Genomic DNA, 27424 nt, shown 5'->3' with positions numbered 1-27424 from the left:
AGGCAGAGAGAGAGAGAGAGGAGGAAGCAGGCTCCCCACTGAGCAGAGAGCCCGATGCGGGGCTCGATCCCAGGACCCTGAGATCATGACCTGAGCCGAAGGCAGAGGCTTAACCCACTGAGCCATCCAGGTGCCCCGTCATTCTGTCTTTTGATTGGAGCATTTAATCCACCTGCATTCAGAGTATTTATTGATAGATCTGTATTTAGTGCCATTTTATTACTTATTTTGTCATTGTTTCTGGAAAATTTCCCTGTTCCTTTCTTGTCTTTGTCACTTTTGGTCTTTCCTTTCCACTCAAAGGGTCCCCCTTTAATATTTCTTGCATGGGTGGTTTAGTGGTCATAAACTCCTTTAGTTTTTGTTTGTCTTGGGAACTCTTTATCTCTCCTTCTATTCTGAATAATAGACTTGCTATCATTAGATAGAGTATTCTTGTCTGTAGAGTTTTCTCATTTAGCACATTGAATGTCATGCCACTCTCTTAAACTGGCTTGTCAACTTTCTGTTGAGAGATCTGCAGTTGGCCTTATATGTCTTCCCTTGTAAGTTAGGGACTATTTCTGTCTTGCTGCTGTAGGATTTTTTTCTTTATTATATATTTTGCAAATTTAATTACAGTATGTCTTGATGTCGGCCTGCTTTTGTTGATTTTGATGGGAGTTGTCTGTGCTTCCTGGATCTGGATGTCTGTTTCCTTCCCCAGATTAGGGAAGTTTTCAGCTATTATTTCCTCAAATTTCCTGCCCTCTTTTCTCTCTTCTTCTTCTTGAACTCCTATGACATGAATGTAATTACATTTGATGGCATCACTGAGTTCTCTAAGTCTATTCTCATGATCCATAATTCTTTCTCTCTTTTATTCTGCTTCCTTGTTTTCCATAATTTTATCTTCTATGTCACTAATTTATACCTCAGCTTCTTCCAGCCTTGTGTTCATTACATCCAGTCTGTTTCCAATCTCAGTTATTACATTTTTCATTTCTGACAGATTGTTTTTTTTTTACCTCTTTCATCTCTGTGGTAAGGGCCCCCCTGAAGTCTTCCATTTTTCTCTCAAGCCCAGTGAGTATCCTTATGATTGTTGCTTTACATTTTCCATCAGGCATATTAATTATATTTGTTTCAGTTAGAAATCTGACCCGTGACCTTATCTTGTTGCTTCATTCGGGATGAATTCCTCCATCTTGGCATTTTGTCTAAGTCTCTGTCTTTTTCTGTGTGTTAGAGAAACCTGTTATGTGTCCTACTTTTGAGAGTAATGACTTTTTGAAGAAGTGGTCACGTAGTGTCCAGGGCCTGATGCTTCAGGGATTGTGTCTGGTGCGTGCTGTGTGCCCTCTGCTACTGTGTTTGGGCTGCTCTCTCCTTCAGGCCACTTGTCTGCAGAGGTTCTCCTTGCCTGCAGTGGGCAAGGTTTGATCCTGTGTCAAGTTTTAAGTAAGTGTGCTCTGCTCTGCTTGTTAAATGAGACCTAATACTATTTCCACTAGAACTGAAGCCTCATAGAACTCTGGCTGGGAGACAAGGCATGGAGAGGAGTTTCTGCTGGTCTTCTGGGGAAGGGGCTCTCCACGCTGGCACGGAGGCACATTTGTCCAAGAATAGCAGTCCCAGCAGAGCACAGGAGTTTCAGATCGGGACCTGGTGTAAGCAGGTCAGGCAGCCAGTGTTGGTGCTGTGATGTTAACAGCAAGTGTCTCTGCGTTTATGCTGGGGGGAAGGAGAGGGAGGGAGAAAAACAACCACCAGCTCTTTTGTCCTTTGAGAGACAACTCTGCAAATGCCACCTCTCGTAGATGCTCTCTAAGAAGAGCAAACAGTCTCCCCATGTGACCTAGGCATTCCTAAAATGGCTGCCCACCCACCCCTCACCCCATCCCGGGCTGCTTGCTTGTCTTCTCTCCAGGAGTAGGGCAGTGCCTCAGTTCTCCCTACCAGCCAAGACTACCAACCTTTAAAACTTCAATCTTCAAGCCCTGCTGGTTGCAAACATTCATGAAAATCAGCCCCTCTCATTTTCCCAGTGAATGGCTGTGGGGAAGTGTTCTCTGTGTCAATTCCCCTGAGCATTCCTTTTTCTCTCACCTTTGAGACCAGGGCTCCCTCTCCTCCACAGCACCCACCATCCATTTCTCCCCCACACCATGTCTCTGCACTTCCTTGTTGTGGCCTCTTCTCTCCCTCTAGTTGTACAGTTTGCTCTGTCCCCTCAGGTCAACTTCTTGGGTATTCAGAGTGATTTGATAATTTTCTAGTTGTATTTGAGGGACGAGATAAGCCTGTAGAGTTCTCCTACTTACACCTCCATCTTAATAAATATTATTTTAAAGAATAACAACTAAAAATAGTCATTGTTACAAAGAGTAAAAAACTAAAAACAATTACAAAGGCACAAACACCTTTTCTCGAATATTATGCTTAGTTATTGTTCCTTTCCTCCCTTCTCATAGCTATACCCTTGCTGGTCCTGACACCATTGAATGCCTGGCCAATGGCAAGTGGAATGGAAGTAACCAGCAGTGTCTGGCTGTCTCCTGCGATGAGCCCCCCAACGTGGAACACGCCTCTCCAGAGACTGCCCATCGGTTATTTGGAGACATTGCCTTCTACTATTGCTCAGATGGTTACAGCCTGGCAGACAATTCCCAGCTCCTTTGCAATGCCCAGGGCAAGTGGGTTCCCCCAGAAGGTCAGGCCATGCCCCGTTGTATAGCTCATTTCTGTGAAAAGCCCCCATCTGTTTCTTATAGCATCTTAGAATCTGTGAGCAAAGCAAAATTTGCAGCAGGATCCATTGTGAGCTTTAAATGCACAGAAGGTTTTGTACTGAACACCTCGGCGAAGATTGAGTGTTTGAGAGGTGGGCAGTGGAATCCTTCCCCCATGTCCATCCAGTGCATCCCTGTGCGGTGTGGAGAGCCTCCAAGCATCATGAATGGCTATGCAAGTGGATCAAACTACAGTTTTGGGGCCATGGTGGCTTATAGCTGCAACAAGGGGTTCTACATCAAAGGGGAGAAGAAGAGCACCTGCGAGGCCACAGGACAGTGGAGTAGCCCCACACCCACATGCCACCCTGTGGCTTGCAATGAACCACCCAAGGTTGAGAATGGCTTTCTAGAGGTAAGAGACTAATGAGCGAGTGGTCCATGGCTTTCATCACTGACCGCCGGCCTCCTGTGGCTAAGCTGGGATTAGAAGCAGGACACTGGACAGATTAACTGTTGAAAAACAGAAGTGGCTAGATCTATAGGTAGAGAATATTGGAGGGAAGTTGATAGAAATTAGTGATCCTTTTAATATAGAGCTTTCTACCTTCTGCTAGCATATAGAAGTGCTATTTGAAGTGCTTTGTAGCAATACCTTAGCCCTAACTATGAAGGCAGAATAAACCAATTTTAATACAATATTGTTTTCCCTTATAGAAGAAATTATTCTAAGGTGAATGTATATTTTATAGAAATCAAGGTCTCCTGGAACTTAGAGAAATCTGGTATCATTTCTGATTTTTAGACCAAAGATGGGGTGAATCATCTGTTCACTATAATGCAGTTACTACAATTTTCTTTCAGTGGACTTAAAGGTAGTTTCATCATGACATAAAGAGTTCTCTCAGATCCACACCTGTTCTCCTTTCACATTAAATGTGCCTAATCTATTTCCCCAAATCAAGGACTATTTTATTTATTTTTTTAAGATTTTATTTATTTGACAGATCACAAGTAGGCAGAGAGGCAGGCAGAGAGAGAGGGGGAAGCAGGCTCCCTGCTGAGCAGAGAGCCCGATGTGGGGCTCAATCCCAGGACCCTGAGATCATGACCTGAGCCGAAGGCAGAGGCTTTAACCCACTGAGCCACCCAGACACCCCACAAGGGCTATTTTAAAGAGACAATATTCTAATTAAATATTATGTAAAAACCCACACATACATCATACCTTTTCTCCTTTATATTCTAAACGATAGTAAACACCTTCTGTTTAACACCTCTGCTCTGAGGTACCAGATCCACTGGAAGAGGGTATATGTAGATGAGGAGGCTTTCTTCATTTGTTCATTTAGCAAATATCTCTGGAGCGCCTACTAGGTGCCAGGTAAGCACTGGAGAGCTGGTATTTAACAACACAGATTAGGTCCATGATGGCATGGCGCTTCCATGTGTGTACCCAAGAAAGACGTTTAAAAAAAAATTATGTCCACTAGAACAAGAAGTTCACTATATAGCATACAAGCTAGGCTTTACCATGATATTCCTTTTAAAGTTTTCATGACTAATTCATGTGTGGTACTGCCTAAAAATGACCTGTTATTAGTCCCTTATATATTTAAATATTGAGTTCATGAAAATTAATTTTTTGTTTAAAAGGTAAGATATTGCTTTTTAATTTCCCATCTTTCGAGCAGCAGTTTTTAAGAGTATGTTAAGAATGAACACAAAACTTTGTACTCTTTGGAATATATCCATGAAAGTATTTTATATGCTTTTTTTGACAATATTAACAAATAAATATAGGTGGTATGTGTATACTTCCTTCTCTGTAGTTAAAGCAACAAAACTACAGCATTGCTTTCGTGAGCAAGATTTTTTTGAACTTACTAAGTAATTTACCATTTTTAGTAGTAGTCTACCAAATCATCAATTTAAAACTATTGGTTTTTTACTTATGATAACTCAGCCCTATGGTAAACATTTCTGCAATAAGGATTACCAAATTCGACCTGTCCTTTTCACTTACTAAAATGGAACGGACCTAATGAAAAAAGCATTAAGTCCTTATCTGCTTATTTCTTAACTGATTCGTCTTAACATAGGCACTTCAGTATATTTTTTTATATTATTGTTCAATGTCTTTAGTTAATTATTCGTTATACATGTTAGACTTAATTGTTTTCTCCCTATTATACAGCATACAACTGGCAGGATCTTTGAGAGTGAAGCGAGATATCGGTGTAATCCAGGCTATAAGTCAGTTGGAAGTCCCATATTTGTCTGCCAAGCCAATCGCCACTGGCACAATGAATCCCCTCTGTCATGCATCCCTCTCAACTGTGGGAAACCTCCCCCGATCCAGAATGGCTACGTGAAAGGAGAAAATTTTGAAGTAGGCTCCAAGGTTCAGTTTTTCTGTAATGAAGGTTATGAGCTTATCGGTGATAATTCCTGGACATGCCAGAAATCTGGCAAATGGAGTAAGAAGCCAAACCAGAAGTGTGTGCCTGCCAAGTGCTCAGAGCCTCCCCTCTTGGAAAACCAGCTCGTCCTGAAGGAGTCAGCTACGGAAGTAGGAGTGGTGATATTTTCTTGTAAAGAAGGACATGCCCTTCAGGGCCCCTCCGTCCTGAAATGCCTGCCATCACAGCGATGGAATGATTCTTTCCCTGTTTGTAAGATGGTTCTTTGCCTCCCACCTCCCCTCATTTCCTTTGGGGTCCCCGCTCCTTCGTCTGCTCTTCATTTTGGAAGTACTGTCAAGTATTCTTGTGTGGATGGGTTTTTCCTGAGAGGGGATCCTACCACCTCTTGCCAAGCTGATGGTACCTGGAGCTCTCCACTGCCAGAATGTATCCCTGTGGAATGTCCTCACCCTGAGGAAATAGTCAATGGCATCATCGATGTACAAGGTCTTGCCTATCTCAGCACAGCTCTCTATACCTGCAAGCCCGGCTTTGAGTTGGTGGGAAATACTACCATCCTTTGTGGAGAAAATGGTCACTGGCTTGGGGGGAAACCTACCTGCAAACCCATTGAGTGCCCAATGCCCAAGGAGATTTCAAATGGCAAATTCTCTTACACAAACCTGCACTACGGGCAAACCATTACATACTCCTGTGACCGAGGCTTCAGGCTAGAAGGTCCCAAATCCTTGACTTGTTTAGAGACAGGTGATTGGGATATGGGTGTCCCATCATGCAGTGCCATCCACTGTAATCCCCCACAACCCATCGAAAATGGTTTTGTAGAAGGCGCAGATTACAGCTATGGGGCCATGATCATCTACAGCTGCTTACCTGGGTTCCAGGTAGCTGGTCATGCCATGCAGACCTGTGAAGAGTCAGGATGGTCAAGCTTCATACCAACATGTGTACCCATAGACTGTGGTCTCCCGCCTCATATTGATTTTGGAGAATGTACTAAGGTCAAAGATGGTCAGGAATCTTTTGTAGAAGAAGAAGATATGATGGAAGTTCCATATTTGACTCCTCACCCTCCTTACCATCTGACAGCAGGGACTAAAGCTGGGGAAAGCACCAAAGGATCTCCTACTCCACATTCTGCAAGCTTTCTATATGGCACCATTGTTTCATACACCTGTAATCCAGGATATGAACTTCTAGGGAGCCCTATGCTGATATGCCAGGAAGATGGCACTTGGAATGGCAGTGCACCATCCTGCATTTCCATTGAATGTGACTTGCCCGTTGCTCCTGAAAATGGCTTTTTGCATTTTGCAGAGACAACCATGGGCAATGCTGTACAGTATAGCTGCAAGCCTGGACATATTCTGCTGGGATCCGACATGAGGTTTTGTCTACAGAATAAAGAATGGAGTGGTGCTTCCCCAAGGTGTGAGGCCATTTCGTGCAAAGCACCAAATCCCATTATGAATGGCTCCATCAAAGGAAGCAACTACACATACCTGAGTGTGTTATACTATGAGTGTGATCCTGGGTATGTGTTGAATGGCTCTGAGAGGAGAACATGCCAACAAAATAAAAATTGGGATGAGAATGAGCCAGCGTGCGTTCCCGTGGACTGTGGGTCACCGCCAGTCTCAGCCAATGGCCAGGTGAAAGGAAACGAACATACATTCCAAAAAGAGGTTGAGTATACTTGCAATGTAGGGTTCTTACTTGAGGGAGCCAGGAGTCGTGTTTGTCTTGCCAATGGAAGTTGGAGTGGAACCACTCCCATCTGTGTGCCTGTCAGATGTGCCACCCCACCACAGGTGGCAAATGGAGTGATGGATGGCCTGGACTATGGCTTTGGAAAAGAAGTGGCATTCCACTGTCAGGATGGCTACATGTTGCATGGTGCTCCAAAACTCACCTGTCAGTCTGATGGCAACTGGGACACAGAGTTCCCTTTCTGTAAACCAGTCAACTGTGGCCCTCCTGAAGATCCTCCCCATGGCTTTTCTAACGGATTCTCCTTTTATCACGGGGGGCATATACAGTATCAGTGCTTTCCTGGTTATAAGCTCCATGGGAGTCCTTCAAGAAGGTGTCTCTCCAATGGCTCCTGGAGTGGCAGCCCGCCTTCCTGTCTGCCTTGCAGGTGTTCCACGCCGGTGATTCAGAACGGAGCTGTCAATGGGACAGATTTTGGCTGCGGAAGAGCAGCCCAGATTCAGTGCTTCAAAGGCTTCAAGCTCCATGGAATTTCTGAAATCACCTGTGAAGCCAACGGCCAGTGGAGCTCTGGCTTCCCATACTGTGAGCACGCTTCTTGTGGTTCTCTCCCAGCGATACCAAATGCATTCACCAGTGAGAGCGGCTCTTCAGAGGAAAATGTGGTAACTTACAACTGCAGATCTGGGTACGTCATACAAGGCAGTTCGGAGCTGGTTTGTACAGAGAAAGGGACATGGAGCCAGCCTTATCCAGTCTGTGCGCCCTTGTCCTGTGGACCTCCGCCATCTGTCGCCAATGCAGTGGCCACTGGAGAGGCACACACTTTTGAAAGTAAAGTGAAACTCAGGTAAGTCCATGGCTCTAGAGTCTTCAAAAGGTGCAGACAGGAGGATTGTAAAATAAAAAGTGCTAGGTCAGAAATTAAGCTAATTGGGAAAATACTGTCTCTGGTCTGCTCTCCAAAAACTGAAGCTTTTCACACTTGGCCTTATTCTATTCATAACTGTTTAGAAATCCATTGGCTACAAAAAATAAATGTCTACATTTTCAGCTTATAGTCCCTCGTATAATTGTCATGAATATCATATTCTGCTGACCTTCATGAAACAGTGAGATTCTCTAGCTGGCTTTTGTATCTCTTAAGGCACCAGGCTCTTTTTTCTTCTAAACATCATGCTGATAAGTTTATGATATCACTCTGTGGTTATATTCATACAAGCAAATATTGGGGAAATAAGGCAAAAGCTGAATAATTCAGGTCAAAAAGCAGATACCTTCATTGAACAGCGTATATAGGAAGATATCTTTTTTTTAAAGGTTTTATGTATTATTTATTTGACAGACAGATCACAAGTAGGCAGAGAGGCAGGGAAAGCAGCCTCCCTGCTGAGCAGAGAGCCCAGGACCCAGGACCCTGAGAACATGACCTGAGCTGAAGTCAGAGGCTTTAACCAACCCACTGAGCCACCCCGGCCCTTCTATATAGAAAGATAAATTAAGTAGACTTCCAACCTATGCTATTTGAACAAACCGAACTATTTAATGCACAAATAGTGATTTTTTTTTTGCTGTAATGTTATCTATAATGCATTATTACAAAGAACTAAGAGAATATGGAATAAATTTGCAATTAAATTTTTATTGGAATAAATGCCCATAAGATAGCTCAACCCTCTAAATCAATTTAGATTTTATTCATGTCTGTGAAGGAGTTATGGATTATCCTTTACATATTGGATTCTAAGATTTTAATAATTCAGTCACTCTTCTTAAACATGTCTATTGTGGACATTTTAGCCCTACCTTTTTTCTCTCCTAATTGCAGTAAGGAGGAGACCCAAGGGAGTATCATCAATGGTAAGAAAGCTGAAGAGTAGTTGATCATGCACAGAGGAGAAAAACAAAAATTATCGCTCGTTTTTGAAAAACATTTTCAATTTTGTCTTCAGATGTTGATGTGTGAGCTACCTTGAGAAATCACAGTATCACCTGCTTCTCAAGAGCCCCCCCATTTGTTATGCCTTGTCATGTGTTGATTATGTTTCAGATCTTTATGTGTAGTAAACAGATTACAAGTTTGCAAAACCTGTGACTCCTGTCTAACCTGGTGATTTGTGAAATTAAAAAAAATATATATCCACCTAATAAATGTTAATTAGCTAAATGGTTTAATTTAAAAGGCAGTGTAGCATAGTAGTGAAAGCATGGATTTGAGAACCAGAGTCCCTAGGCCGGAATCTCAGCTCTGTCACTTCCTGGGGAAGTTTAGTGTCTCTGATGTCAGTTTCACCATCTGCCAAATGGGAGTGAAGATAATCATACCTATTCATAGGGTTGTCATGAGAATTAAATGGATTCATATTTGTAGGGCACTTAACAGTGACTAGAATTTAATAAGTGCTATGTAAACATTTGCTGAATAAAAAAGTCCAAATTTTATAAATCATAGGGTACTGTGGAGCCAGGCTGATTGGAGTATGAACACCAGTACTGTTGTTACATAATAATATCGACTACTCAGGATTAAGAGAAATACCCTAGCCATCAGGGAGATTCAAATTAAAACCACATTGAGATACCACCTTACACTACTTAGAATGGCCACAGTTAGCAAGACAGGAAACAACATGTGTTGGAGGGAATGTGGAGAAAGGGGAACCCTCTTACACTGTTGGTGGGAATGCAAGTTGGTGCAGCCACTTTGGAAAACAGTGTGGAGATTCCTCAAGAAATTAAAAATAGAGCTTCCCTATGACCCTGCAATTGCACTACTGGGTATTTACCCCAAAGATACAGATGTAGTGAAAAGAAGGGCCATCTGTACCCCAATGTTTATAGCAGCAATGGCCATGGTCACCAAACTGTGGAAAGAACCAAGATGCCCTTCAACGGACGAATGGATAAGGAAGATGTGGTCCATATACACTATGGAGTATTATGCCTCCATCAGAAAGGATGAATACCCAACTTTTGTAGCAACATGGACAGGATTGGAATAGATTATGCTGAGTGAAATAAGTCAAGCAGAGAGAGTCAGTTATCATATGGTTTCACTTATTTGTGGAGCATAAAAAATAGCATGGAGGACAAGAGGAGTTAGAGAGGAGAAGGGAGTTGGGGGAAATTGGAAGGGGAGGTGAACCATGAGAGACTATGGACTCTGCAAAACAATCTGAGGGGTTTGAAGCGGCGGGGTGTGGGAGGTTGGGGGAACCAGGTGGTGGGTATTAGAGAGGGCACGGATTGCATGGAGCACTGGGTGTGGTGCAAAAACAATGAATACTGTTACGCTGAAAATAAATTTAAAAATTAAAAAAAATACCCTATGTTAAGTACTTAGAACAGTGCTTGGCACAAAGTAGATTCTCAGTAAATATTACCTATGTTATATTCTTAACTAGTATCCGAGTCTATGTTGTGCTTTGTCTAGAATGTTTTGAACTGTTAGGTCTTTTCAGAATAAAGGTGAATTCAACGTTGATACTGTCCACAACAAGGGTAAATAACGTCAGCAACATTTAAATCAGCTTTAGGCTTGGCTCATCCTTAATGTGGACAGCAAAGGACTGATCAGTTTGTCATTGTTCTGTCGGTCTTTTAGCATGGCGTCCCATTCCCTTGACATTCAAATCGGTTTCAGTACATCACATAAAATGTCTACTGAGCTTTGTAACAGCATCTTAACCCCAAGAAGTCACCAACGGTATTGTACTCTCTTTAGGGTGCTTATTTTGCTTTTTCCGTTGCAGATGTCTGGAAGGGTATGTGATGGATACCGATGTAGACACATTCACCTGTCAGAAAGATGGTCATTGGTTTCCTGAGAAAATCTCCTGCAGCCCTAAAAAATGCCCTCTTCCAGCAAATATAACACATATACGTGTTCATGGGGATGATTTCAGTGTGAATAAGCAAATTTCTGTGTCATGTGCAGAAGGGTATATCTCTGAGGGAGTTAACATATCAACGTGTCAGGTAAGATTCTCTGTCCTAGAACGTGTACCTGTACCTCATTTATATATATTAAATGTGTGTGTGTGCGTGTGTGTGTGTGTGTGTGTCAACAGCAGTATCTTGCTATCCTGAAAAGGAAAAAAAAAGTCAAGTTTCCAGCTGTGTCAAGAATTCGAGGAGCTTTGTGGTAGAAATATTTTAAAACATAGCTTTCTTTTCAATAGCTCCGTTTTTAAACTACGAACATGCCAGGAGTAGGTGAAAAGTGCCAAAGTGAAATAAAATGTTAAGATATCTGTAACAAAATATTCATGGAAAATTAACAAGTCTACACATAAATGTGGTAAAGAGTGTCCTTGTGTGGGAGATGAGCCCTGACTGATACCAACTGTTTGCAGTTTTAGTGGAAAAACCAGAGGTTGCGGAAACAGACAGCAACTTAGAGTCAAATCCTATCTCTGCTACCTACTACTTGTGTGACTTTGAGAAAGTCACTTAAAATGTCTGAGCTTCAGTTTCCTTACTTGAAAAAATGTGTCTAGTATTATGTGTCTTGTATGGTCAGAATGAGAAACTAGGGAGTAAATGGGGGAAATGCCTAGACCAGCACCATAGAGAGCAGCTATCCCTAGCACATCCCCTTCTCCTAGCTTCTGTAAGATAAACCAGAGAAAGAAAAATAAAATGAATTATTAGTATGTTCTTCCATTGCTAGAGTTGGGGGAGTGAGGAGGTAAAAGCCGGGACATGCTGCATGGTAAAGAAATGACTTTGCCTTCAACATTTCTTTGAATTCCAGCTCAGATATTAACAGGTTCTCTGACGACCTGTTCCCCCCACCCCCTTTATTTGTAAATTTGTAATTGGAAGGATTAAATTATTGAATGTTTGTAAAGCATCTAGCACATGGGGACATTTAGTTAGGGACCCAAGAACTATGTCAAAGTCTTCCCAGTTTTCTATTTATAAATCATGCATACTCAATGATTCATTGCTACCAAAACTAAAAACAGGAACATCGCAGGAAGCAGGTCAGATGACAGTCAGTTACCACGCTCTCAAAATTGGTATCTTTCCAGATGGTCCCTTCTAGATTTAGCGCTGAAGCAATCTGAGGGGCAACTTTTTCACAGACCCTGAGCTGTTTGAAATAAGATTTTAAGAAGTTTGTCCCACCATGCTTAGGGAATTAATTCAGTGCTTTCCCAGAGTTTTTCCAGGTTGGGTATGTGGATAACTGGGTGCTTCTCTATGTGCCCTGTAGAACCCTGATGTATTGGTGACTATGTTTTGTGGGTTTTTTTTGTTGTTGTTGTTGTTTTTGGAGTCAGTAATTTCTTTTTGACAACCCTCATTACTTTCTCCACATAAGGTATGACCCCTCACCCTCACACAACTGAGCCTTGGGTTGAATTTTGGTCTGAAAGGTAGACTAGACCCTTTCTAAGTGGTTAAATGTAGAGATTGTCCATAACTATGTTCAGTGCCTAGAAATATTTTATTTTGATACAACTAAATGATTCTGTACTTCATAGAACAAATAAATGGATGAGAAGATCAATGTAAATTTTAAAGAATGAAGGAGATCCACCCCTTCCCGAGATTAGGACATATTACAGAATTACAAAGATCCTATCAGTGTGATGTGTAGATTCAGCAGACAGGAAAATGAGTGGAATGGGAGAAATAAACCAAAAGTACATCCTGATAAAGGAATCATCACAGTCCATGGAGAAAGGAATCATTAGTAAACAAATTATTCTGATATAGTGAACTAACATTACAAGGAAACATTAAAGTGTGCCAAAACAGATCCCAGATATATCAAAAGAAACCAATACTACATAGTTTTTTAAAGTTAATAGTAATGCCCAGTATAATTTATGCAGAAAGATATGTTTATTGAAGCACTATTCACAGTATTGAAAAATTAAATACAACTTAAATTTCTGACATTAGAGAAATGCTTAGTTATGAGGCAGACACATATGTAAAGTTAATTCTGCCTCATATGTGGAATAATTGTCCTGTCTTAGACTGTTATCCAGCTCATGCAGTATTTTCTCAACGGAAACAGAAAAATATTGACAAAGGATAATAGTCTTCAAGAGGGAAACATGTGGGTATGCCTCACTTTCACCCAAATAGAAAGATGCTGAAAGAAGTTAACTCTGGTTGGGTGGGGTTGGGAGGAGGGAAGTGAAGTGTAATGTAAGAACGCATTGGTGTTGGTCGTGGAATATTTGTGTCAACTTTCCAGTCCTCCTTCATTGTAATGAAAACACACTTCTTGGTGGTCTTGATTTTCCAAGGATTCTATTAGGAAGAAAATACTTGTTTTATGTGTTTGAGAAATGTCTAAGATTGTTCAGCAATAACTAGGAACCCCATCTAATATTTAATGTGTGTTTTTAAGGCCACAGATAATACACGGCAGAGGTAGAACCAAATTCCAGGTTCTTTGGACCATCGTATTGGGGATTATTCTTCTATGCCCATATTTGCAAGTTTCTTCATTCATATGTATTAACTCCTAAATGTAACTTCTCATCTGTCATTTGTTATTTAGCTTGATGGCACCTGGAAGCCACCGTTTTCTGATGAATCCTGCAGCCCAGTCTCTTGTGGGAAACCTGAAAGTCCAGAACATGGCTTTGTGTTCAGCAGTAAATACAGCTTTGGAAGCACAATTATTTATCAGTGTGAACCTGGCTATGAATTAGAGGTAAGTGAATACATTGGTTAACTAGAATTAATTTGTTTTTCCAATATACTTGGGAACATTTTTAGTATCAACACCAATTTGTTTCACTGATTTTGGTCTTAAAAGACTGTTTATACTTTGTTACCATATATCCTAACACTTTCCAAGAAATATTTAAAGTAACTTACAATTTTAAAAAACAAAGCAAGTCTCTACATCTGTATCTTTGGGGTAAATACCCAGTAGTGCAATTGCAAGGTTATAGGGCAGTTCTATTTTAATTTTTTGAGGAATCTCCCAAGAAACAGATCTAGTGAAAAGAAGGGCCATATGTACCCCAATGTTCACAGTAGCAATGGCCACAATCGCCAAACTGTGGAACGAGCCAAGATGCCCTTCAACAAACAAGTGGATAAAGAAGACATGGTTCATACATACAATGGAATATTACACAGCCATCAGAAAGGATGAATACCCAACTTTTATATCAACATGGATGGGACTGGAGATTTTGCTGAGTGAATTAAGTCAAGCAAAGTCAATTATTCTATGGTTTCACTTCCTTATGGAGCATAAGGAATAACATGGAGGACATTAAGAGAAGGAAAGGAAAAGGGAAATTGGGGAAATCAGAGTGGGAGATGAAGCATGACAGACTGTGGATTCTGAGAAACAAACTGAAGGTTTTGGAGGGGAGAGGGGTGGGGGGTTGGGTGAGCCTGGTGGTGGGTATTAAGGTGGGCACCAATTGTGTGGAGCACTGGGTGTGGTACATAAACAATGAATCTTGGAACATGGGAAAAATAAAATTTAAAAAAAAAATCTCAAATTCAAAAAATCAAGGCCATGAGAAAGAAGAGGAAGCTGGAATACCAGGCCCAAGGCTGATACTGTTACTTTAGTTGGCCATTTAAACCTGTGTTTTGACCTCCTGTTAATCCTACTGTGTAACAGGGCAGTCCATCTGTCACTGTGGTGAGGTGACCATAGGGATTCAGGTATGCAAACTAAGACTTCCTCAAACAATGCGTTTAAATACTTTGGAGGGTTCTTGGTTGAAATGCCAGGTTGCCATATGGCAAGTGTGGCCTGAAAATCCTCAGAGCAGTTCTGACCAAATACCAAGTTATGTCTCAAGACCACTCCTGGTTTGTAATATTAAAACCCCGTCAACAAAACCTGTGTCTCCCTATTTACTTTGGTGGGAAGGCTGCAGTTGATTTTCTTTTTTTTAGTTTTTGTTGTTGTTTTTTATTTTTTATTTAATTTTTTTAAAATTTATTTATTTGACACAGAGAGATCACAAGTAGGCAGAAAGGCATACAGAGAGAGAGAGGAAGGAGGAGGCTCCCTGATGAGCAGAGAGCCTCATGTGGGGCTCGATCCCAGGACCCTGGGATCATGACCTGAGCTGAAGGCAGAGGCTTTAACCCACTGAGCCACCCAGGTGCCCCTGTTGTTGTTTTTTAATCACCCAGTGATCATGATGAGTGCCCCCCCCTTAGCCCCCATCACCTATTTAACCCATCCCTCCACCCACCTCCCCTCTGGTAACCATCAGTTTGTTATCTATAGTTAATAGTCTCTATCTTGGTTAGTTTCTCTCTCTCTCTCTCTCTCTCTCTCTCTGTCTCTCTGTTTTCCCCTTTGTTCATTTCTTAAATTCCACATATGAGTAAAATCATATGGTATGTGTCTTTCTGTGACTGACTTATTTCACTTAGCACCCATGTCATTGCAAATGGCAGGATTTCATTCTTTTTTATGGCTAGATAATACTCCATTGTAATATATACCACATATTTATCCATTCTTCAATTAATAGACCCTTGGGCTACTGCCATGTCTTAGCTATTGTAAATAATACTACAATAAATGTAGGGATGCATATACCCCTTTGAATTAGTGTTCTTTGCTCTTAGGGTAAATACCCAGTAGTGCGATTGCTGGATAGTAGGGTTTGGTTCTACTTTCAACTTTTTGAGGAACCTCCATAATGTTTTCTAGAGTGGCTGCACCAGTTTGCCTTTCCACCAATAGTGCAAGAGCATTCCTTATTCTCCACATACTCACCCATGCTTGTTGTTTCTTGTGTTTTTTATTTTAGCTATTCTGGCAGGTGTGAGATGATATCTTGTGGTTTTGATTTGTATTTTCCTGGTGATGAATGATGTTGAACATCTTTTCATGTGTCTGTTAGTCATCTGTGTGTCTTTTATGGAGAAATACCTGTTCCTGTCTTCTGCCCATTTTTAATTGAATTATTTGTTTTTTGGGTGTTGAGTTCTTTATATATTTTGGATACTAACACTTTATCAGATACGTCATTTGCAAATATCTTCTCCCATTCCATAGGGTATCTTTTAGTTTTGTTGATTGTTTCGTTCACTGTACAAGAGCTTTTTTTTAAAGATTTTTATTTTTAACTAATCTCTACATCCAACATTTTTCATAATATCCTAATTATATTTCTGTGTTGTTGTTTGTAACTTCTCTTCTCTCATTTATTATTTTATTTATTTCAGTCCTTTTTCTTTTCTTTTTTGATAAGTCTGGTTAGGGGTTTTTTTCTTATATAAGTATTGCTACTCTGGCTTTCTTTTGATATGCAGGTGCATGAGAGATGTTTCTCCATCTCCTTACTTTCAATCTGCAGGTGTCTTTAGGTCTAAAATGAGTCTCTTGTTGGCAGTATATAGATGGGTCTTGGTTTTTTATCCATTCTGTCACCCTTTGTCTTTTGATTGGAGCATTTAGTCCATTTACTTTCAAAATAATCGCTATAGATATGTATTTATTGCCATTTTATTACTCGTTTTGTGGTTGTTTCTGAAGTTTTTCTCTGATCCTTTCTTATCTAATTCTCTCTTTCATGTTTTGCTGATTTTCTTTAGCAATACATTTGGATTTCCTTCTCTTCATTCTTTGCACATTTATTAGTGGTTTTTGATTTGTGGTTACCATTAGGTTTGTATATAACATCTTCTGCATATAGCAGTCTAAATTAAATTGATAGATATCTAAGTTTGAACCCATTCTTTCCTCCTCACCTCCCCACATTTTAGGTATATGGTGTCATATTTTACATTCTTTTATTTTGTGAGTTACTTGATTGATTTTTCACAAAAATATTTGTTTTTATTGCTTTCTGTTTCCTACCTTCATTATGTCATTTTTGGTCTATCTTTTCCACTGAAAGAGTTCCCTTTTATATTTCTTGCAAGGCTGGTTTGATGGCCATGAAATCCTTTAGTTTTTGTTTGCCTGGGAAACTCTTTATCTCTCCTACTATTCTGAATTATAGCCTTACTGGATAGAGTGTTCTCAGCTATAGATTTTTCTCATCAGCACTTTGAATATATCTTTCAATTCCCTTCTGGCTTGGAAAGTTTCTGTTTAAAAAAATCCACTGTTAGTCATATAGGGGTTCCTTTGTATGAAACTGTCTTCTTTTGTCTTGCTGCTTTTAATATTTTTCTTTTTCACTATATTTGCCATTTTAGTCACAATGTGTCTTGGTGTAGATCTGCTTTTGTTGATTTTGTTGGGGGTTCTTTGTACCTCCTGGATCTGGATATCTGTTTCTGTCTCCAGATTTAGGAAAGTTCTCAGCTATTATTTCTTTAAATAAATACTCTACCACCTTTTCTCTCTCTTCTTCTGGAATTCCAGTGATACAGATGTTATGATGTTTGATGTAGTCACTGAGTTCCCTAAATCTGTTCTCATTTTGCATAATTCTTTTTTCTATTGTTCAACTTGATTACTTTCCATTAGTCTGTCTTCTGTGTCATTATTTCTTTCCTCTGCTTCTTCCAGTGTGCTGTTACTTTTATTAAGCATTTTGCTCATTTTGTTTATTGAGCACTTTATCTCTGCTACGTTATTCCTTATCTCTTTGTTAATGGTCTCACTGATGTCGTCCATTCTTTTGTCAAGTCCAGTGAGTATCCTTATGATCATTGCTTTAAATTCTCCATCAGGCATGTTACTTATGTCTGTTTTGCTTAGATCTTTGGATGTGACCTTGTCCAGTACTTTCATTTAGGACAAAATCCTCTATTTTCTCATTTTGTCTAACTCTCTGTGCCCGTTTCTCTGTGTTAAGAATGCTATGTCTCTTGAGGGTAATAACTTTATGAAGAAGAGGTCCTATAGTGCCCTGCAGTGTAGTGTCCCTTGTTCCCCAGGGCCTGGTACTTCTGAGAGTGTCTCCAGTGTGTCTTGTGTGTGCTCTGCTTTTTGTGTCCCGGCTGCTTTTTCCTTCAGGCCAGTGGTCTGCAGAGGTTCTCTCTGCCAGTCATGGGCAGTGTTTGTCCCTGGCGTAAATGTGGTGCATTTTAACTAGGTCTGCTCTGGTCCATTCGCGAAATGAGACCTGTCACCACCACCACCAGAACTGAGCCCTTGCAAAACTCCCAGGTCAGGAGTACAGTGCTGGCAGGTTTTTAGGCTGGTCTTCTGGAGTAGGGGCCCACTGCCCTGCGACTGAAGCAAGTGTGAGTTGTTCGGGAGTGCAAGATGGCAGGGTTGGTGTAAGTAAGTTAGATAGTAAGTGTTGGCACTGTGGTGGTTCCTGCAGGTAGCCCTGTGCTTCTGCTGAGGAGTGGGGGAAGGAAATGGTGCCTGCCAATTCCTTTGTTCCCAGAAGGGTCTCTCCGTGAATGCTGTGTCTCTGAGACACACTCTGGGATGAGCAACTAACCTCCCCACTGTGTGCCCCAGGCATTCTTCAGATCACTGTGTCCATGCTGTATGTCATTCTGGGATGTTTGCCTGTCTTCTAAGAACACCCTAATGTCCTCCAAGCTCTTCCAGAGCCAAGCACACCGATCTTTAAAATTCTAGGCTTTAAGCCTGCCAGAACTCATGAAATTTAAACCCTTTTGCTTTCCAGGCCAATTGCTCTGGGGATTCATCCATGTGCTTCCTGTATGCTGGTCTGTCTCTTACCCTTCTCTGCTGTTGCAGCTGCCTCCCCACTGCAGTGGCCATGATCTTTTTCTCTCCCAAAACACATCTCTGCACATCCTGCCTTCTTTGTTGTGGCCTCTTCTCTACCTTTAGTTGTGGAATTTGTTCTGCCAGTGTTCCAAGTTGATTTGGGGAGTATTTAGTATGATTTGATATTTATCTAGTTGTATTTGTGGGATGAGGCAAGTCTAGGGTCCCCCTACTCCACAGCCATCCTCCCTCCTATCTGGAGTCAGTTTTGCTGAAGCATTAATCATATCATCAAACTTCAAATTTAGGAGGCTTGCTTATATTTCCTAACATTGTCATCTGATTTTTCAGGAAACTTCTTACTGTTTTTATTGTTGTGGTATTTAAATGTGGATTTTGCAGAAGTATTCATTGCCAGTTATTTGTTAAATTTGTATAGTACAGTCCACTATTTTTTGACCATGCATTCAGAGAATTGTCATAAGATAGATCCATGAAAGCTGGAACTAGACTTATGTGGATCTTATTTCATTTCTTCAGAAGATTTAAAAAAAAAAGTATGATAATGTAATGGTTGATTGCAGTTGGAGTTTTTCTGTTTTTAAATTTTTTTTTCATGTGAGAGTACTAATCTTTGTTAAGAAGTAAATTGTTATAAAATTTAAACTTAAGAATTTAAATTTAATATTTAATAAATAGATGGGTCATTAAATTTGAGGAAGTAGATAACTTACCTTAAAAGTTTGGGGGAATATCCTAGTGTTAACTACAAAATTGAGAGAAGTAATATAGAATAGTTCTCATTCTAAGCTGCCTGTTAGAATCATCTTAGAAACTTCTAAAAAAATATTAATGTTTAGTTACTTGCAGAAACAACCAATGCCAGGTGTGGGAGATGAAATGTAAAAGATTAACCTAGAAAAGTTTGTCATGTGAGATATTAGGGAATCTCAAAGGCTATATATTAAAAAAGACTTGGAGGCCAACTGGGTGAGGTTCCCACAGGCCAAAATGAGATTATTTGGGCTTCAATAAGGCAATAATTTTAATGGACTAAGCACATCAAATCTGTTATGAACAACAGTAGACTCATAAAGACACAAGAAAATTAGTTGGTAACTATTAGAGGATGCTCATGACCAAATTCATTATTTTGAAAACAGATAATGAAAGGGGAAGAATTTTCTTTTCCATGCCAACTGAATGATAAGAAAACCAATAGTAAATGAACAGAAGTTTCCTTTATAGAAGTATTTCATTCAATAAGTGATAGAACTTAAATCTCAGAGTTTGCAACTCTTATGGTCTAGTAGATTTAGGTCATCATCATTGTGGCTACTGGTGTTAGAAAAAAAATAGAGGCAACCAGAGATTATGTGCCTCTGGGTGGAAGAACAAATAGTATGAAAAAGTCTTGCCAAAAAGAAGAAAAAGTGAATTTGAATCTTATTAAACCTCTAAATCCAATAACCAGTACCAAAGAGAGAAGTACTTGGTAAGAGATACCATAATGAGGCAATCAGCAAAATTCTGTCTGTAGAAATAGTTACAGAACAAGTGACCCAGTTTTCCAGTTTCTGAAACAAATAAGTTGACAGGATAAGAGGTGAAGAAATAGAAGGAACCTATATTTTAATAAGGTACATAAACCATGTAGACCTTATTTTGGTCTGGATTCAAGTGAACCATAAAGCAATAAATTAGAAAGTTTATGCAACAGTTGGAAATTTGACCACTAACCAGATTGTTATTAATATTAAAGAATTGTTACTTTTAAGCTATGATAGTGTTATTGGTTGTTGTGGTTATAGTTTTAAGAGCCCTCATCTTTTAGAGATTTGTACTGAAACAATTACCGGTAAATGATTTGATGTCTGGGATTTGCTTCAAAATAATGTGCCTTCTTAGGAAGGAGGTAGGGCTTAGATGAAACAAATTTGGCCTCAAATTAATGCTATAAGGTGAGTTGTGGCTATTTGGGAGTTTGTTACTTTTATTTCTTTTGTTATATTTTGCTTGAGCTCTTCTCCATGCTTTAAATTCCTTATCTACTATAAAATAATAAATAAAGTAAAATTTTATAATACATGTTTAAAAGGATTAGTGTCTAAGTAATGCATTAAGGGGCTTGATTCTAAGTCAATATATGCACAAAGATTTTGTTACCTATTTCTTCATTACTCAGAGCCCTTTGGATATCAAATTATCTTGAATTTGATATCAAATTATCTTGAGGCTGTGTTCTCTATTAGCAAGATCTGAAAAAGAGCTATTGCCTCTCTTTTGGTTTTACCTGACTAATTTTGAGGAAGTATATAAAAGCCATTAAAGCCAGCTCCCTGACTATTTAGGAACACTGATGATTATAGTAAGAGATAAGCAACAATGAAGGAAGAAACAAAGACTCATAAAAATTATATACAGAAGTCAAAGAGAATTAATCTTAGCTCATATACCCCTATAATAACTATAGGGAACCAACAGCCTATAGAGCCATCAAGGGCTATGAGATATTGAAGAATGTACAAAAATATATTCAGAATAATGATTATAAATAATTTTTCAAGTAAATTCTATTCATTTTACTTTATTTCAGAAGGCATGGAAGTAATGTTTAAGAAGATTTTTATTCCAAATATTTAAAATTTTAAATGCTTGGGCCCTTAATAGGTTAAGTTTATCTTTAATGGATAAGTTACGTTGTCAAAAAATTCAGTCCTTGCACCAATAAGATACCTTGACTTGTTTCACATGCAAGGGTATAAAAAAACCAATTCCCGTTCTTTGCTGTACCTCTCAGGTATTGAAAACTAAGTTCAATTCAAAATATTTTTAAAATTTACTCAACAAATAGACCTCCTTGACATTTCAGACACATTTCTCATCAATCTTTGCTATTGATTATAATCAGTTGTCACTTGAATAGAAAGTGAAACAAATTAATTACACTGGTCAACCCAGGTATGAATTTTGAAGTAAACTGGTGAAAGCATTTTTTAAAAGTCTAAGCCTCGGGGCACCTGGGTGACTCTCTGGGTTAAAGCCTCTGCCTTTGGCTTGGGTCATGATCCCAGGGTCCTAGGATGGAGCCCCGCATTGGTCTCTCTGCTTAGCAGGGAGCCTGCTTCCTCCTCTCTCTCTTTCTGCCTGCCTCTCTGCCTACTTGTGATCACTATTTGTCAAAAAAAAAAAAAGTCTAAGCCATATTTATTTAATGAATTCATTTATCATTCCAGTGCCGGGAGATTCTGGCTTATAGCTATGATTACTTTGCATTCCCTTATTATCTTTTCATCATTAAGGTATAATCCTGGAAATAATCTTTTTTTTTTTCCTCATTGATTCACAGGGAAACAAAGAACGTGTTTGTCAGAAGAACAGAATGTGGAGTGGAGAGGTAGCAAGGTGTAAAAGTAAGTCACGTGACATTCAGCAGTCCCAAAGACAATACTGATGCCTCATAGTAACAGTGTGGCCACATTTCCTTTATAAATCAGTGTTTCAATTAAAAAAAAAATTTTTTTTTAATCATCTCCACAAACTGTGTGAGACTCTTAGATAGGATTTTACTCAAGGTCACCAAACCAACAAACCGGTCAAAAACTGTTGTAGAGGTTAATGACTGAAATGGCATAGAGCACAAGATTACCAACGCCGGAATGGCAAACACTTTGTTAGAAATTAGTTAAGTATTGAATTTATTTGCATTCTTTTTGTGGGTTCCTCCCCCCCAAATAATTATAAATTAGAAGGCTTAGCCCTTTTGCTTTTTGGTGATGGTACTAGCCAATACTGACAGTCTTTTAAAGTGATGTCGCATCTGCCACGTAAATGAATAGTTGTGGAATTTTGTATTAACTCATTTAATGAGAAAACCCAAGTTTATTTAGCAAGACATGAGTTAATTCATATGAGTTTATTCCCAACACATGGTTCATATGATTCCTTTGCCAGAGACAATGTATAGTCGACCCCATAAACAACCCAGGTTTGAACTGGGCATGTCCACTTACGTGTGGTTTGTTTCAATAAATACAGTATGGTACTAGAAATCTATTTTCTCGTTCTTATGATTTATAGACTTTATAAACTTACAGACTTTTTTTTGACAGACAGAGATCACAAGTAGGCAGAGAGGCAGGCAGAGAGAGAGAGGAGGAAGCAGGCTCCCTGCTAAGCAGAGAGACCAATGCGGGGCTCGATCCCAGGACCCTGGGATCATGACCTGAGCCAAAGGCAGAGGCTTTAACCCACTGAGCCACCCAGGCGCCCCTATTCTTTTTTTTTTTTTTAAGATTTACTTATTTGAAAGAGAAAGAGAGAACAGGTGCATGAGGAGGAGGCACAGAGGGAGAAGGAGAGAGAATGTCCAGCACGTACCTCACTGAGCACAGAGCCCAGCGCAGGACACGATCTCAGGACCCTTAGATCACAACCTGAGCTGAAACCAAGGGCTGCATGCTCAACCAACTCACCACCCAAGCCCCCCTATACAAATCCTATTCTTTTATCTGTGGGTGTTTTCATTTTCTTTCTAAATTAATAAAAAATCAAATATATTAATATCTGTATCAACCTGTTTTCAGGGAAGTCTGTTCACTGATAGATACAGATGTCAGCGTAGGTAATAATTTAGTAAATCATATAGGAATCTTTCAAATCAGGCTGCTCAGTATGAGCACTTTTCCCCCTCAGAAATATTTGTAGTTTTTATATGGCTCAGGAAAACATATAATAAAATATATAAAAATATCAACAGTTTTATCCCTGAGTGGTGGCATTAAAACTATTATTTTCTTTTTGCTTATTTGTATTTTCTAATTTTCTACAAAGAACTTGTGCCGTGTGTTTAATAATTTAGAAAGAAAAAGAAAAAAATCCCACAGCGCAGAATAGGATTTGCATTTTAACAATATCCCTAGATGATTTTTTTTTTAGATTTTATTTATTTATTTGAGAGAGAGAGCAAGAGAGAGTTGGGTGAAGGTCAGAGGGAGAAGCAGACTCCCCGCTGAGCAGGGAACCCAATGCGGGACACGATCCTGGGATTCCAGGATCATGACTTGAGCCAAAGGCAGATGCTCAACCAGCTGAGCCACCCAGGCGCCCTCCCTACATGATTTCCATGCACATCAGTCTAGAAACATTGCTTTGGACCTATGGCTTTTAGCTCTTGGCACACTGGAGCATCCTACGGAGCTTTGAAAAATCCCTTGCCCAGATAAATCAGTTAAGTCAAAATCTCTGGGGGTCGGAACCCACATCAATATATTTTTAAAGCTCCCAGGTAATTCCAAGATCCATGGTCCCGGTGTACGGAGTCCTTAGCAGGCTGGCTGAAGCCGGGAGGAGTAAGCATCGAATCCACTGGCTCTCAAACCCTGAGTGAGCACTGGAAATCATATGGGGAGCTTCTAATACCAGAAGTTAGGTCACAACACAGAGATTCCGATTCATTTGGTCAGAGAGAGGCCTTGCTCATTTAGACCCCCAGCATTATTAACAACAAAAGGTGACAATATACATAAAGATAAATAGAGTCAACAGGAAAATACCAATCTTTAATTGCCTACATGCCTAAAGTGAAACTTTTACATGCTGGGATTTTTCAAGCGTATCCTAGTGTCTCACATAGTCGTAGGCTTCAGTGTTTTCTGTGATGCACTGAGTAGCAATTGCAGCAGAGGAAGGAAAGAGGATTGGAAGAAGCGTTTAATACGAGGCTTTGGTTTTTCTTTCTAGAGACCAGTTGTGAAGCTCCACTTGAGTTTCTGAACGGGGAAGCTGAAGTTGAAAACACCACGAGTGGACCCCGGGTGCTGTATTCCTGCAACAGAGGGTACAGCCTTGAAGGGGCACCTGAGGCATACTGCATGGAACACGGAGCTTGGAGCCACCCACTTCCTGTTTGCAAACGTGTGTGTTGACTCTAGAGGTTTTGTCAGCTTCCGTTTCGTGATTAGTTTCCCAAATGTCTAAACACAGAGAAAACTCCACTGAGTGAGACTGGCCCAGAGAAAGCAATCTGTGCATCTCCAAACCAAATACTATGGGGTATTTTTTAAAGATTTTATTTATTTATTTGAGAGAGAGAGAGAAAAAGAGAGAGTGAGACAGAGAGAGAGCATGAGCAGGGGGAGGAGCAGAGGAAGAGGGAGAAGTAAACTCCCCAATGAGCAGGGAACCGGGCTAACCCAGGATCCGGAGATCACAACCTGAGCCAAAGGCAGGTGCTGAATCGACTTAACCTTAACCTATGGGGTATTTTTTTTTCTTTTAGATTTTATTTTTTATTCATTTGACACAGAGAGAGAGATCGATCACAAGTAGGCAGAGAGACAGGCAGAGAGAGAGGGGGAAGCAGGCTCCCTGCTGAGCAGAGAGTCCGATGTGGGGCTCGATCCCAGGACCCTGGGATCATGACCTGAGCTGAAGGCAGAGGCTTTAGCCCACTGAGCCTCCCAGGCACCCCTACCTATGGGATATTTTTAAAAATCTACTCATATTATCTGAAATATCCAGTCTGAGAATCAGCTTTCATCAGATTCCTTGAATGATTATAAGCGGTCCAAGGCACTAATAAAAAAAATGCAGCTTAATGAAAAAATTTTGACCCAAATGTAAAAGGAATTTGTTTAAGGATGTGAAAAGGGTGAAGAAAGAATATATTAAGGTGCAATTTTAATACAATAAAATATGTATAAATATAGTGAATGAAGATAATTAGTTATAAACATTAGAATAAAAACAATATTCACATGCAAGATCTAATTTGACAGAGCGCTGGTTATGTTTAAAGTATTAAAATGCACTAAATGAGTCTTTAGGATTCAGCTGATCCCTGCTTCACTCACACAGACTTCTTTGAAAATAAAAAAAAAAAAAAACGAAAACTGCTGAAATATGTTGATGTGTGCCACACACTTGCACTAAGAAATCCTGGTGCTGTAATCATTTTTTGTTTTTGCTTCAGATGTACAAAATGAACCCATTTTTATGAATAAGCCTAGCAAACTCTACAATTAAGTTATACTATCCTGTTTAAGTAGTGTGAGTCTGAAGTTTAATTCAGCTCACTTAGAAAAGTCTGACGCTTCTCTGGGGCATCCTTCTGAAGGATGTTCAGTAAAAGAAAGTAAAGTGACAAAGAGAAGCATTTAATCTGCATTCTTAATATTCTTCCAAAACCAAGGCAGTGTTTAATGCACTCCCTGATTCCTAGCACACCTCTTCTTTCCCCAGTGTTCAGCCATAATTTCAAACAACTATTTAATTTGCCATCTTAGAATTTTAGGACAAGGTGTTAGTGGTTGAATAACTTGAGGTTTACAGATCTGATCTGATCTTATCCTTAAAAATAATTTCATGCAGTTGCAAAACACATTTTTTTAAATGTTTGAAGTTCTGTATTTTTAAGCCTCGTATGATCCTCACTGAGAACCCAACTCTAAAGGGCTCGTCATACTCTGCCTTTAAAGAAAGAGATTAAGAGAAGGAGAATATCAGTAAGCATTTTTTTGTTCTGTTTAACAGCAAATCCATGCCCTGTTCCTTTTGTGATTCCTGAGAATGCTGTGCTTTCTGAAAAGGAGTTTTATGTTGATCAGAACGTGTCCATCAAGTGTAGGGAAGGCTTCCTGCTTCAAGGCCAAGGCATCATTACCTGTAACCCTGATGAGACATGGACGCTGACAAGTGCCAAATGTGAAAGTAAGTAAATGGACAGGTGGATTCCAGTTCCTTTCATTAGTGCAGAACGTTTTCTCATCCTTGTGAGATATTTTCAATCAAGTAACTTAAATGTAGATATTGAGATCTCTGTCTTATGGTTATCAGCTTCTGTGTTGACAATTTTTAAAATTTAAAAAAAGAAAAAAATCTTTATGGGGCACCTAGATGGCTCAGTCGGTTAAGTGGCTGCCTTCAGCTCAGGTCACGATCCCAGAGTCGTGGGATCGAGTCCCGCATCCGGTTGCCTGCTCGGTGGAGAGCTTGCTTCTCCCTCTCCTTCTCCCTCTGCCTGCTGCTCTGCCTACTTGTGCTATCTCTCTGTCAAATAAATAAAATCTTTTTTAAAAATAATAAATAAATAAATAAACTTTTTAAAAAGATCTTTGAATTCCAAACATAAAAAGAAAACTTTCCAGAAGTAGGCTAAAACCTACTTAGCCAGGATTCGCTGAACAGATCTTCAAAATGTGTTCTTCTAGGAACGAGCAAAATATTAAAGCTAAAATGTATTTATCTTCCAGGGCACCTGGCTGGCTCAGTCAGTAGAGCTTGCCGCTCTTGATCTCGGAGTCATGATCTCGAGCCCCAGGGTGAATGTAGAGATTACTTTAAAAAAACAAAATACATATTCTTCCCATATTCCGAGAGTCCCCAAACTATCCTTTAACAGGCTATGAATGCTTTGCCATACAAAAATTATTCCACAGTGGTTCTCTAACTTGAACTACCTGGAAGACTTGTTTAAAATAGGTTTCTGGGCTCCTCCTTTGAATGTCTGGTTCAGTAGGCTGGGATGAGTCCTGAGAATTTGTATTTCAAACAAGCTCCCAGGTGTTGCTGCAGATGCTGGTCCTGGAACCACAGTTTGAGAACCCCTGGGCTAGCACCGTTTTGGTAGAGAACCCAGAATCCGGCGGCACCACTTGCTGCCTTGTGGTAACTTAAAACATCTGCCCTGCCCGACATCCCGCCCTCCGGCTCCCTTGTCGTCCAAGCTCCTCCCTCTGCAGCAGTTAACAAACATGCATCGAGCCTAGCCAGATGCAGGACTCTGGGCCGCGTAGTCTGAGGATATATTGTGCCTGCGATGACCATCTTCAGAACTCTTGCCCTCCAGTTAAGAAGAAAAGTGTGTGTGAAGGCCACGGGGATTGTGGAGTCAGAGAAGACCTGGGTTTGAATTCTGTCCTCAGAGCTTTCTAAGTCGAAACTTATACCTGTGCCCTAACTTCTCTGAA

At 40.0% G+C, this 27424-nt stretch overlaps 1 protein-coding gene across 2 annotated transcripts in view; it reads left to right on the top strand.

The window, feature by feature from the left end:
• Positions 1-27424, top strand: part of SVEP1 (sushi, von Willebrand factor type A, EGF and pentraxin domain containing 1) — a 179184-nt gene that overhangs the window by 136035 nt on the left and 15725 nt on the right. For both annotated transcript variants that reach the window (XM_032860832.1, XM_032860831.1), the window contains 7 exons: positions 2454-3126; positions 4909-7700; positions 10603-10828; positions 13377-13532; positions 21805-21868; positions 24198-24371; positions 25989-26165. In XM_032860832.1, the coding sequence (XP_032716723.1) occupies positions 2454-3126; positions 4909-7700; positions 10603-10828; positions 13377-13532; positions 21805-21868; positions 24198-24371; positions 25989-26165 (4262 nt within the window). The remainder of the gene's footprint in view (positions 1-2453; positions 3127-4908; positions 7701-10602; positions 10829-13376; positions 13533-21804; positions 21869-24197; positions 24372-25988; positions 26166-27424) is intronic.

The sequence above is a fragment of the Lontra canadensis genome, unplaced genomic scaffold (genome assembly GCF_010015895.1).
Source record: "Lontra canadensis isolate GAN:19392208 unplaced genomic scaffold, GSC_riverotter_1.0 scaffold19, whole genome shotgun sequence".
NCBI lineage: Eukaryota > Metazoa > Chordata > Mammalia > Carnivora > Mustelidae > Lontra > Lontra canadensis.
Note: the sequence above shows the minus strand (reverse complement) of the source record. Positions and strands in the feature narration are given on the sequence as shown.